The sequence below is a fragment of the Salvia miltiorrhiza genome, chromosome 4 (assembly GCF_028751815.1).
Source record: "Salvia miltiorrhiza cultivar Shanhuang (shh) chromosome 4, IMPLAD_Smil_shh, whole genome shotgun sequence".
NCBI lineage: Eukaryota > Viridiplantae > Streptophyta > Magnoliopsida > Lamiales > Lamiaceae > Salvia > Salvia miltiorrhiza.
The window spans coordinates 42,928,026-42,940,160 of NC_080390.1; the positions used below are offsets into that span (position 1 = coordinate 42,928,026).

At 37.3% G+C, this 12,135-nt stretch overlaps 1 protein-coding gene across 1 annotated transcript; it reads left to right on the top strand.

Moving 5' to 3' along the window:
- The first annotated feature begins 1,117 nt into the window (after window positions 1-1,117).
- On the top strand, window positions 1,118-10,379 carry LOC131021831 (calmodulin-binding transcription activator 1). The gene is made up of 13 exons (XM_057951125.1): window positions 1,118-1,458; window positions 3,093-3,212; window positions 3,389-3,504; window positions 3,703-3,791; window positions 4,183-4,225; window positions 4,522-4,723; window positions 4,879-4,980; window positions 5,334-5,659; window positions 6,667-7,269; window positions 7,374-8,032; window positions 8,295-8,865; window positions 8,983-9,306; window positions 9,886-10,379. Exons 1-13 carry the CDS (start codon window positions 1,419-1,421, stop codon window positions 9,988-9,990), a joined length of 3,300 nt encoding a protein of 1,099 aa, XP_057807108.1. The 5' UTR covers window positions 1,118-1,418; the 3' UTR covers window positions 9,991-10,379.
- The last annotated feature ends 1,756 nt before the right edge of the window (window positions 10,380-12,135 follow it).

Sequence of the window (12,135 nt, forward strand, 5' to 3'; positions counted from 1 at the left end):
TAGGGCTTTCGTGTGTGCGTGTGTTGTTAGAGAGAGAGAGTTGGGATGCAGAAGATAGAGACGCACATATGAGAGAAGTGAGGGACCAAGAGGGGCTTAGGCGAACGTCGGTGACCATGGCCATTGTTGTTCAGTTGGGAAGGGAGGCTCTGGAGCAACAATATTGAGGTGATGTTGTCGAAGTAGGGTAGGAGAAATGTGGCGACATTTGTGCGTGCGTATTCCTTCTGTGAGACGAGAAAGAGGGAGACTAGAGAGACGACAGAGGCCATGGCGGCGCCGGCTACCGCCAGATCAAATAAGAAAGATGGGGGATGGAAGAGTCGACACGCGTGTGTTGTGTAATTAAGGCTCGTTTGGTACAAGTGATTAGAGTTTATAATATATCTATAACACCCTAATATCTTGTTTGGTAAGAAATAATACGAAACACACCACCCTTATAAATTAAAAGCCCGAAAATATTATATTGCAGGTGGTATACGTAATACAAATGCTAATTATAGCTATTATTAACTTTATATAATCTTAATACATCGTACCAACATATTTTACAAATATTTTACTATATTTTACCAAACATGATATTAATATGACATATAGTAAAAGACATTCCGGTCAAACATATCACACATTATCCCATAGCGCGTACTAAACGAGTCCTTAGTGTATCTTAAAATAATGCTTAAATAATTTTTACCAACTCATTTTATTCACTAATTACACACTTATTAATTTTCGTGCTAAAAATAATGAGACATTACTAATGAGACGGATGTAGTATCACTTTTTACATTTTCGTCAACCCCATAAAAAATTATCACTTTTATTTTAAAACATGACTCATACATTCTACCACACATTATCATTCTTTTAATAAATAATGAATCTTTTTTTTTACTCAATATATTATCTCTCAAATATTTCTTAAAATTTATATCATTTGTTAGTATAAAAATAGGGGATGGAGTGTATAATCAAATGGTGAATTAACCATTGACATCTGAGGACAAAAATATCTAAAAATCACAAAATGAAAAGACGAAAATACCCACCACTCTACCGTGTGCGTCGCTGTGTCTTGAAATTGTTTAACTGTATTCCATTTCGGCGGCTCCTTTCCACTCTTACTTTCTTCGCTGCTTCCTCACACACACCCCCCCTTTTCCTCTCTGTTTTTAACTCTGTTTTAACTATTTCCCTACCTTTTTACTTTTCTTTTTTCAATCTTTTTCTTCCTCGATTTCAATATCCTCCACCTTTATTCATGGGAGTTTCAATTGATGTTTGATGAATTTTTTGAGGGCTAAGTGAATCACTGATTATATTTGCTGCGAATTGGGAGACTGTTTTGTGGCTGCTTTCGATCTGGAGACGGGTGATTAGGGTTTGGAATTAGCTTCTTTGTAGGCTGTGTCATGGCCGAGAGTCGGCGCTACGCGCTCAATGCTCAATTAGGTGACTTTTTTATTTTGCTTGTTTACTAGTGACATTGTTACCCTTTTCTTTAATGTTAGTTTTCGTCTTTTTTTTTTTTGTCTGGACTTGTTAGTTATCGTCTTCTAATTATAGAGATAATTACTGACAAGAAATAGGCGCTTGTGATTTATTTTGTATTTTTTGCGGTGATGTGATGCTGAGTGACTGCCTTATTGGGAATTTTAGTTTTTCGCGGAAGTTAGTTTGAAGTTGGAGTTAGGGGAATGTACTAATTAATTGTTTTTCGGCATTCACTATGGGTTCTACATGCTAATGCACATGAAGAACGTTGAACTCGCCAATATAGATGATGGAAAGTGATTGTTAAGGGATTAGCAATATATTTTCACTGAACTTTTACCTTCTAGGTATGAGCTTGATTTTGGATTAGCTCTGAACAAGTTAGTTTCTGGACCCAAATTGAACAAGAAATTACTCTAGTTTTGATGATATGTACTGTGTTAATGGTTGTCTTTGTTGCTATGATGGCCAGAACATATGCTTAGAGTGACACTTCTAATGCTTATTGGATTGGAATGCTTAATTAGTTGCTTTCTAGAATATCTTTAAATATGTTTCTTTGTGTGCATAGATTTTTTTTTTTGCTAATCTTATTAGTACTGTGTAATAAAAATTGTTATGCTTCGTATGCTTACAAAGTACCAAAGAATATGGGAAAATAAGCAAAAACCTAATCAAGAACAAGATAATTAGGAAATGCTAAATTTTCGTGATTTGACTTAATCAACGCTGTGTCTGCTGGACTAGAATATGGATCTACTATCAATAGATTACAGGATTTTGGTACCACCTCGCCTAAAAGATTTTTAAGACGCTATCTGAGGATGATTATTTACGAACCTTTTTTCAAGTTGACACTAACTTGGATTAAAGTCATAGTAAAAAAGTAGGAGAGTTGGCTCAAGCTTCTGTTGTCAATCTTTCTTCCCTGGTAGATTTTTTTTTTGGCCTCAAATTTAATAAAGAAACACATTTTGGGTTTATGCAAAGACCCTAACATGCTTGGAATGGCATCAAGGTTTTAAATCTTGATTGAGAACTTAGTGAATGGGTGTAGGGTATGAATGTATGATTGACATCTTGGTGAGTGGGAGGAAGAGTGTGTACTGTGGACAAAGCTCTAAATATGCATCTTAGTAATGAACCAATTAATCTAGAGGCACACTCCAGTGCATCCTGATGCACGGTGCATCCAGATGCACAGTGCATCCACTCTAAATAAATCCTAATTGTGATTAATAAATTCTAACTAGGGATTAAAAACCCTAATGGTGAATTAAAACATCCGAATTAGGGATTGATGTGGATGCGCCGTATATCCGGATGTACACATTTTTTTGCAATTAATCTATACGAAAAGGTTGCATGAGTCAAATTGTCCAAAAAATAATTTTATCTGCTATTCCTTAATGTTTGCATCATTGTACTATCATGAGATGAAGTGGGCTGGTAAAAATAGTTAAATATGTAGCCTTGCATTTCTTATGGACTGCATAAGTGACGTTTCTTTACTTTTGCTGTCTACTATTTTCATTTCGAAGGAAATCACTTAGATTGTTGGACACATGGGGTGAGTTGCTATTATTTTGCAGATATTGAGCAGATACTTCTGGAAGCACAACATCGCTGGCTGCGACCTGCTGAGATTTGTGAAATTCTTCAGAATTACAAGAAATTTCGTATTGCTCCAGAGCCTCCCAATAGACCCCCAAGTATGACTTTGCATAATCACATTCTTCTTTGTAGGATACCTTTGGATAATTTATTAATCATTCTAGCTAATACATATATGGTAGAGATAGGTAGGCGGGCGGGATTTGAAACCTCATAATTTTCAATTATTTGATCTAGTTTGACATTCTTATTTGGATCTAATGTCTTTTCCTAGATGGTTCTCTCTTTCTTTTTGACCGGAAGGTGCTGAGGTATTTCCGGAAAGATGGTCATAACTGGAGGAAGAAGAAGGATGGGAAAACAGTGAAGGAGGCTCATGAAAGGCTCAAGGTATATCTGAGATTCTATGTTCTTTAACTTGCTGTTACAGGTCTAGGTGATATCCCTTCAAATTTTATGAGGTCTAAACTTTAGCATCTAAAACAATTTAAATCAGTAATTACTAGGATTCTTACTAGGATGTCATTGTCCTTGAAAGCTGTGATTACCCAACAAAAATGACATATCTAGATGGCAAAATCTCTCCAGGCTGGAAGTGTTGATGTACTTCATTGCTATTATGCTCATGGGGAAGACAACGAAAATTTCCAAAGGCGTAGCTACTGGATGCTTGAAGAGTAAGCCTTGCAAATATTCCTATATTTTTGTTTTGTTCTAACCAAAATCAGTAAATAGAGAAAAAATCTTATTATAAGGATGCTGATCACTGATCTCCAATATGTAGATAGTAATAATTAATGTATATCAATAATTGGTGAAGATTAGACTAGAGAGTACAATTGCAGTTTTTTATGCAGTATCAGGCTCCTTTGCTTTTATAGTTCTCCTGAGTTTGACTTATAAAATGTTTAAAAGTCTATTAAGTATTTTTACTGATATATATATATATATATATTTTTTTTCTTCTTTTTATTCATTAAGCTTCCTGTTCATCAGACTTTTATTTTATTTCGACTTTCTTTGTTCTTTTTCCCTTTTTTTTACTTCTGCGTCTGATTTCTGCTTCAGGGAACTGTCTCACATAGTTCTTGTCCACTACCGGGAGGTAAAGGTAATGATAATTTCTTATGCATTCTAAATCCCCCTAGATATCTCAGGGTTATTTTCTAAAACTTTTGGCTTAAACAATGGCAGGCTTAACTTGTAACTTGTAAGCTTTAATTTATAGGAATTTCAGATCAGACAGTTCTTACAAATCCGACCTCAACTATATTTTGTAAATGAAATCAGACTCAACTATCCTTGATGATTTGAACTTTTCTTTCTCTATATTTGGTTCTTTATCTACTAATGAGTATTCACTTGTTACTGTTTTTTCAGAAATCTCTGACATTTGTTTCTTCACAGGGGAACAGGACAAATTACAATCGCATCAGGGATGCTGATAGTATTCCAGCTAGTCGACAAAGTGAAGATGTATCTAATTCCGAGGTGGACAGTTCAGCTGCTTCTAGATTTCAATCATATGACTATCAAAGAGCATCACCAATCACAGATACAACGAGCCATAACAGTACTCTGGCGTCTGATCTTGAAGATGCTGAATCAGGTGTTACTACTGGATATTTTTTTTTATCCTTTTATTATTCTTTAAGAGATAGTTGAAGTATACTGAATGGTAACTATCTTTTTTATTTTGTCAAATTTTAAGCTACTATGAATACCGTGTTCTTCAAAATCATGATAGAATATTTTTGATTGCAGCATACAGGCACCCTGGATTCCAAACTATTCATGATCTACAATCTCCTATAGTACCAACAACGGATGCTGGCCCTATTCCTTACCACCCAATTCCTGTATCGAGTAATAAATTATATGCCTGCGTTTATTCTACATTCGCATTTATTCTTCCATATGTGCTGGTGTGATTTTGTAAATTCACTTGGGTGTTTTAAGCAGTCATGGTTAATTGCTTTAAGTTTTTAGATGTCATAAAAGTTTCAGGTGATGTTTGATATGATTTTTATTATCTCATAACTTTCCCAGTGAAAAAAATAGTTAATAATGCGAAATAGTGGAAGATTATACAGGTCCATTTGGACTGCTAATTGCTAAGTGAATCAGTTGTATTGCATGGGTAGGGGAGTCGGATATTTTTAGATTTATGTTCTTAGCTGTTCTTTTTGGATTTAGTAACATTTTGCTGCTATTGATAGGCAACTACCAGGGACAGTCATCAGCTATTCCTGGTATGAGTTTTGGACCCATCACACAAGGAGAAGAAAACAGAACTCCGCTGGATAATGGTTTGACGTATGATTTTCAGCAAGACATTGGGTTCCCATCATGGGGAAATGTAGCTGAAAGCAGTAGTGCTAGTTATCAATCTGTAGATTTTCAGCTATCACTTCCTTCTACCCAATCTAGTGCAATGAGCATGATGCCTGGACAAGATAATGAACTCCTCGATCACGTTTTCACTAGTGCATTCAGGAAGAAGCAGGAGTTCAGGAACCATTCTGATAGCCTGGGAGAGTGGCAGGTATCTTATGTTTGAAATAATTCAGTGCATGTTTTGCTTGCAACTTTTACAACAACCAGTGGTAGCATATAGAAACACAAAACTAGAGCATGACTGAACCACGTTTGACAGTGAGGAGGGGATTTTGTCATTCTTCTATCTTCCTCTTGCCCGATGTGGTGAAGTTAGGTGTTTGGTGAGGAAGTGAGGCAGAACATTGCAAGTGCCTATGTTCATGGATAGAGAAGGATTCTCTTTTTAAACTATAAATTATTCAAACACTTAAGCTGCTGCAGCCTCAGTAGTGTGGAACCTTCTGCTGACTTCATTCATCATAGATATCTTATAGGCTTTTAATTGATTGAAAGTCAATATATGTTTCTTACTTTTTTTTGAGGGGTCTTACTTATTTGAATGATGACTTGGTGAACTTTTTCAGGAGCTATGGATATTATTTCCTTTTATATCCTGGCATTTTTATAGCTACTTCATAACTTGATCTATCTAGTCTAACCCTTCCAATTTTGTGTTCTCTTGCTTTGTTTCTAACCTTGGGGCTCTTACATGTGTTCTAATATCTATATTCGTAAAAGCAATAAAATAATTTCCATTCCAGAAGGTAAGCTATTGTTCTAGCTGTAAAAGTTTGTTTAAGGTGCAACCATACTTACCTGGAATATTCTCATGTTAAATGTAGGAATGCTCCCCATAAAAAAAATAAAAAATGGAAGAATGCTAATTCTACGCATCTATTTTATAGACATACTAAATGTAGTCTCTGGTTGACCTAAACAACTATTTTACCTCTGTTTTTATGCCAGCATTTGAAGCATTCAACATTATTATAGTTATCATGAGAATGGTGATGCCAATGTGGTGTTTCAAAATAAATAGTTGCAACTGAGATTTGTGATTTTTTGTGGCCTGTCAGAATTGTAGTGATGAATTATTTTGTAATGTGTCTGCTCACCAAATTACTCTCTGAAACAAATATCCTTTATAACTGTCTGATTCTGAGATTCTAACAGGCTACAGATCGTGGATCACTGCACATGTCAGAATGGTCCATTGACCAGAAGCCAGATGGTAACCTCAATATAGGGCAGAACCCCAATCAACCACCTCTGAGACAGCCTCTAGTGTATCATCCTGGTACCAAACTGAATGATGCTAGTGAAGTGCAACTGTCTGACTCATTGGCGCTCCATAATTCATACCTTACTGATCAACATAGACAACATTTGGAAAATGATCTTCAACGTCAAGCTTTGAATTCTGGGGAAAGTTCTCTTAAATCAGAACCTGGCAGAAACTTGAATGCAGGGGACAAAGCCAATTATCCGTCCCTAAGACAGCCTCTATTAGATGGTGTAATGCGAGAAGGTCTGAAAAAGCTAGACAGCTTTGATCGTTGGATTAGTAAAGAACTTGATGATGTCACTGAGTCAACTATGCAGCCTGGTTCTGGGGTTTACTGGGAGACTGTTGGTGGTGGAGATGGAGATGATTCTGGTATCTCCACTCAAGTGCCATCAGACAACTATGTTCTCGGCCCTTCTCTTTCTCAAGACCAGCTCTTTAGCATTATTGACTTCTCGCCAAATTGGGTGTATTCTGGGTCAGAAATTAAGGTATATCAAAGTTTGCTTTTGTACTTCTTTACTTGTTATTGTTCTAGAATATGAAGCTGATGACTTATACCAGAGGAAAACAATATTTTTCTATGTCATGATAGGTGCTTGTTACGGGGAGATTCCTGAGGAATCGAGAGGTGGAGAGTTATAAATGGGCTTGCATGTTTGGTGAACTTGAAGTTCCTGCAGAGATTGTAGGAGATGGTGTTCTTCGATGCCTTACACCTTTGCATGAGCCTGGAAGGGTCCCCTTCTATATTACATGCTGTAATAGGTTAGCATGCAGTGAAGTGCGAGAATTTGAATTCCGGACTAGTTCTGTTGAGGACGTGGACTCTGATGAAACTCGCCTTTACATGAGATTCGGAAAGCTGCTGTCTCTTGGATCAGATACTCCTCAAATCTCTCTCCAGAGCATTGATGATGAAACCTCTCAGTTATTTAGTAAAATCAGTGCCTTGCTGAAAGACGACACTGAGTGGGAACAAATGTTGAGCTTTACTAAGAAGGATGATAATGTAAAGGATCAGCTACTACAAAAGCTTTTAAAGGAGAAGTTGCATAATTGGCTGATCCAAAAGATTGCTGAAGGTGGGAAAGGCCCTAATGTACTAGATGCGGAAGGCCTAGGTGTACTGCATTTTGCGGCTGCTTTAGGTTATGATTGGGCTATCCCGCCCACAATAGCTGCTGGAGTCAGTGTCAATTTTCGTGATGTGAATGGGTGGACTGCACTTCACTGGGCAGCATATTATGGCAGGTGACTTCTCGAGTTTTATTTTGAATATTCTTTTTGCTGCATATGCAACTTTTCTATTCTTCTATTGAAGACATACATATTTTCTTTGATACACAGTTTTTGGGTGCACTAAGAATGTCGTTTATGATTATATGCATATGTATATACAAGTTTTTGCCTTACTAAATCATTCGAAACTGACATATTAGCTTCTAAGAATATTCAGTTTGGTTGCCAATTTATATCTACTGACTTATTTATCTATCACTACTTGCAATCATAGAGAGCATACAGTAGCCTTCCTCATATCCATTGGTGCGTTACCTGGAGCATTGACAGACCCAACTCCAATACATCCTTCAGGAGAAACTCCTGCAGACCTTGCAGCTAGCAATGGACACAAAGGTATTGCTGGTTATCTCGCCGAGTCTTCGTTAAGCTCCCACCTATCATCACTCGACTTGAAAGATTCCAGGCAGAGTGATAGTAGAGAAAAAGTGGTGGAAACAGTTGCAGAGAGGATTGCAACTCCAGTTGGTGCTGGTGATTTGCCCCATGGGCTCTCAATGAAGGACTCTTTGGCTGCTGTACGTAATGCAACTCAAGCTGCAGCTCGCATTCACCAAGTTTTTAGAGTACAGTCATTTCAAAGAAAACAGTTGAAGGAGTATGGCGATAGTGAATTTGGAATATCAGATGAACGCGCCCTTTCGCTTTTAGCTCTGAAGAGCAAGAAGGCAGGACAACATGATGAACCTGTTCATTCTGCTGCAGTTCGGATACAAAATAAATTCCGCAGTTGGAAAGGCAGAAAAGACTTTCTACTAATTAGGCAGCAGATAATTAAAATTCAGGTAGGATGGTAAATTGTTACAGTCATTTGATCATTGCATTCAATTTTCCACTGTATTTCACAAAACTTTTTCTCTAACAATTGAACGCTGAAATTCTAACTTTTTTCCTTACAAAAGGCTCATGTGAGAGGACACCAGGTGAGAAAGAACTATAAAAAGATAATCTGGTCGGTTGGAATCTTAGATAAGGTCATTTTGCGGTGGCGACGAAAAGGACGAGGATTGAGTGGATTCAGGCCCGAAGCAAGTGTTGCTAGCAGTAGCATGGTTGAAGCAGAAACAAAAGAAGATGACTATGATTTCCTAAAGGCAGGTCGAAAACAGACAGAGGAGAGACTGCACAAGGCCCTTGCTAGGGTGAAATCAATGGTTCAGTACCCAGAAGCCCGGGATCAGTATCGCAGATTGCTTAATGTTGTCTCAGAAATGCAGGAAAAAAAGGTACACGTACTTCCGTCTTCAGCAAGTGCTTATATTGTTCATTATTCATCTTAACTAAATTCATTGCATTACTACGGAAGAGTTTGGAGCTCTGATGGAATTATTTTGAATTCTCTGTTCCAAAATTGAGAGATACATGGTAGACGTATGGTATATATCATTTAAATCTGTACATTACTTTGGCTGTGGTTAGTATATCCATTAACTCTGCATCCATTCTAGGCCAATGATCATTGAATCAACAATCTTTTAGTTTTCCTCTAAAAAACAAAAGTTAAATAAATAAACAAATGAAAATGACAACCTCTTAATTCAAAGCAGACGCCATCTTCTTTGGTTGGATTAATCGCATTAGTTAGCTCAGTAGATCACCTGGGTTTTCATTTCTCAGTGGCGAAATTCGAATAGGGATGACCAGAAAAAGGAAGTCTACATAAACTTATCCATGAATCTTGATTTCCATATAAACACTACTCTAGCTGTATTTTCACTTGGTCAAATGCCGCAATAGGCAAATATCTGTCTTAAAAGGAATGATGTGAAATGTTATGTTGATCTGTCTTTGTTCTCGCCCTGCAGGCTGAACAAGAAAGGATGTTGAACAATCCTGAAGTTGATTTTGATGAAGATTTAATTGATTTTGAAGCTTTGCTGGAAGATGATAGTTTCATGCCGATAGAATAACGGAAAAATTGTTGTAAAATCAGTGTCTACCTTAGACTTGGTAAAATGTGTGATTAGGTTGCACAGGTTTCAGTTGTATATTTGACATACTAATCGATTTAATCGTACAGTTTGTCAAGAATAGGAAGAGTTACTAATAGGGTTGGGCTGGGTTTGGGAATGTGCTAATATGACATTTCAACTTTGTTTCTTCCTTTCTTGTACTGTAATTGGAATTGGAATTGGTATAGTTTTAACTAAATCATGCTTTGTATCAGAGGATTGATGAGAGAGAAGCAGAAATCCCTCATAATTCCTCCCACATGAAAGAGGATAAACCATTAGACGCCAAACCCGCCTAATTGTTTTTTCTTTCAAAAATTAATGAATGTGTTATATTACTTGAGACAGATGCTGATTATATCAAAACTTGGAGACTATGGCTATTAATTGTATTTGATTTAAGGGTTAAGTATCAAATAAACCCCTAACGTGGAAGCCCTTATTACATCCAGTACCCTATGACAAGGGGTGTGTCAACTAAGCTCCTGAAGTACCTAATTTTATCCAATTAAACCCTCTGCCCTAACGGATAGTTAACTTCGTCAGTTATTTTTTTTCTAATTCTCTCCCCTCTTTTGTTTTGCGTCTTCGTCGCCACCAATCTCCAGATCTCGGCCTCCCTCTCACGATCTCACTGTCGACTCCTCTCTATTCTCTCCTTGCACTCACCTCTCTCAGATCACCGACACCTAAATAGTGGCCACCACTGCATCTCTCCAATTTCCGGCAACCATAGTGGGCACCATGGCCGCCTCTCGTGGTTCAAGCCCCGCCGCCGCCTGTAAGCCCTAACCCCAAAACCAGGCGCCGCCATCTGTCTCTCTTCCTCTCTCATTGGGTCCTACCGACAGCAGCAAGGATCGACGTCGACCGAATCATCTCTTCCCCTGGCTCTGACTGGCGGCAGCACTTAGCCCACTGACGGTCGCTCTTGCTCTACTCCAGTGAGCAACAACAGATGACCACCACCACCATCCGCCGACTCCAAAATCTGCACTATCTCTATCTGGTTTGATAAAATCCGGGTTGTTCAACATAAGGAGGTGCACCAAACGTTCACCAATCATCTTTTGTCCATTTGGTTTGCTCGAAACATTCTCTTATTCCACGGGAAGGTGGAATGTGACTCTGGTTTAGGTGTTGGGGCGTTCATCTCTGAAGGTTTTGTTGGGAATCTCTGCTGCCGTTTTAGTTTTATTCAAGGGGATTTCTCGACTATGGAGGGTGAAGCATTGGCGATTCTGGAAGGTCTCCGGTGGAGAGAGGAACTGGGCGAGTTGCCTGTTCAGTCTATGTCTTCCGGCAAGTTGCCTTCTGTTATTTTTCCCTCAAATTAAAAAAATTAAAAGCCGTTAAGTCGAAGGGCTTAATTGTCCGAAATTACGTAGTTTAGGGGCTTAGTTGACACATCCCTTGCCATAGGGTGCTGGATGTAATAAGGGCTTCCACGTTAGTGGTTTATTTGATACTTAACCCTTGATTTAATTAAGGGCTAACTTGTGCACTTTTACTTATTTAATAAATAATAAATTTAATACTTTTTATTTACTAATATATATCTAATTTTATATGAAATTTGTGATTGAAAAGTTTGAGGGTGAATGTATAATTTAGAATAAATATATGGGTATAATTGAAAAGGTGTAAAAAGTAAGTAGAGAGATTATATGAATAATATTCTTTGGGTTTTGAGTCACAGTAGATTTACAGTTTAAAGTGAGGTTGGTTTGGATTTGGTGTAAATCAATGAAAAGATGACCTTAAATACTAAAGATTATCACATGTACTCCATTTATACAGGTAATAAATAATATCATACAAATTGACAATAGAGAATCTTAAATATTCTCCTCCGTGCAAGTTTTAATTTTTTTGATAACATGAAATATACATCGAAGTAAAATAAACTTACCTTTGAGAAGAACACTGCACAACAGCAATTAATGCAAGTGAAAATATTCAACAATGAATGTAAATATTTAATTAATCCAATATCCAAATGCAACATATAGTATTATAATCAACTGTCAAACTCAGTGCTATACTTAGCTGTATCAATTTGGTGATGGCATATCTCCGAATCAACAACACAGATGAAGGTAG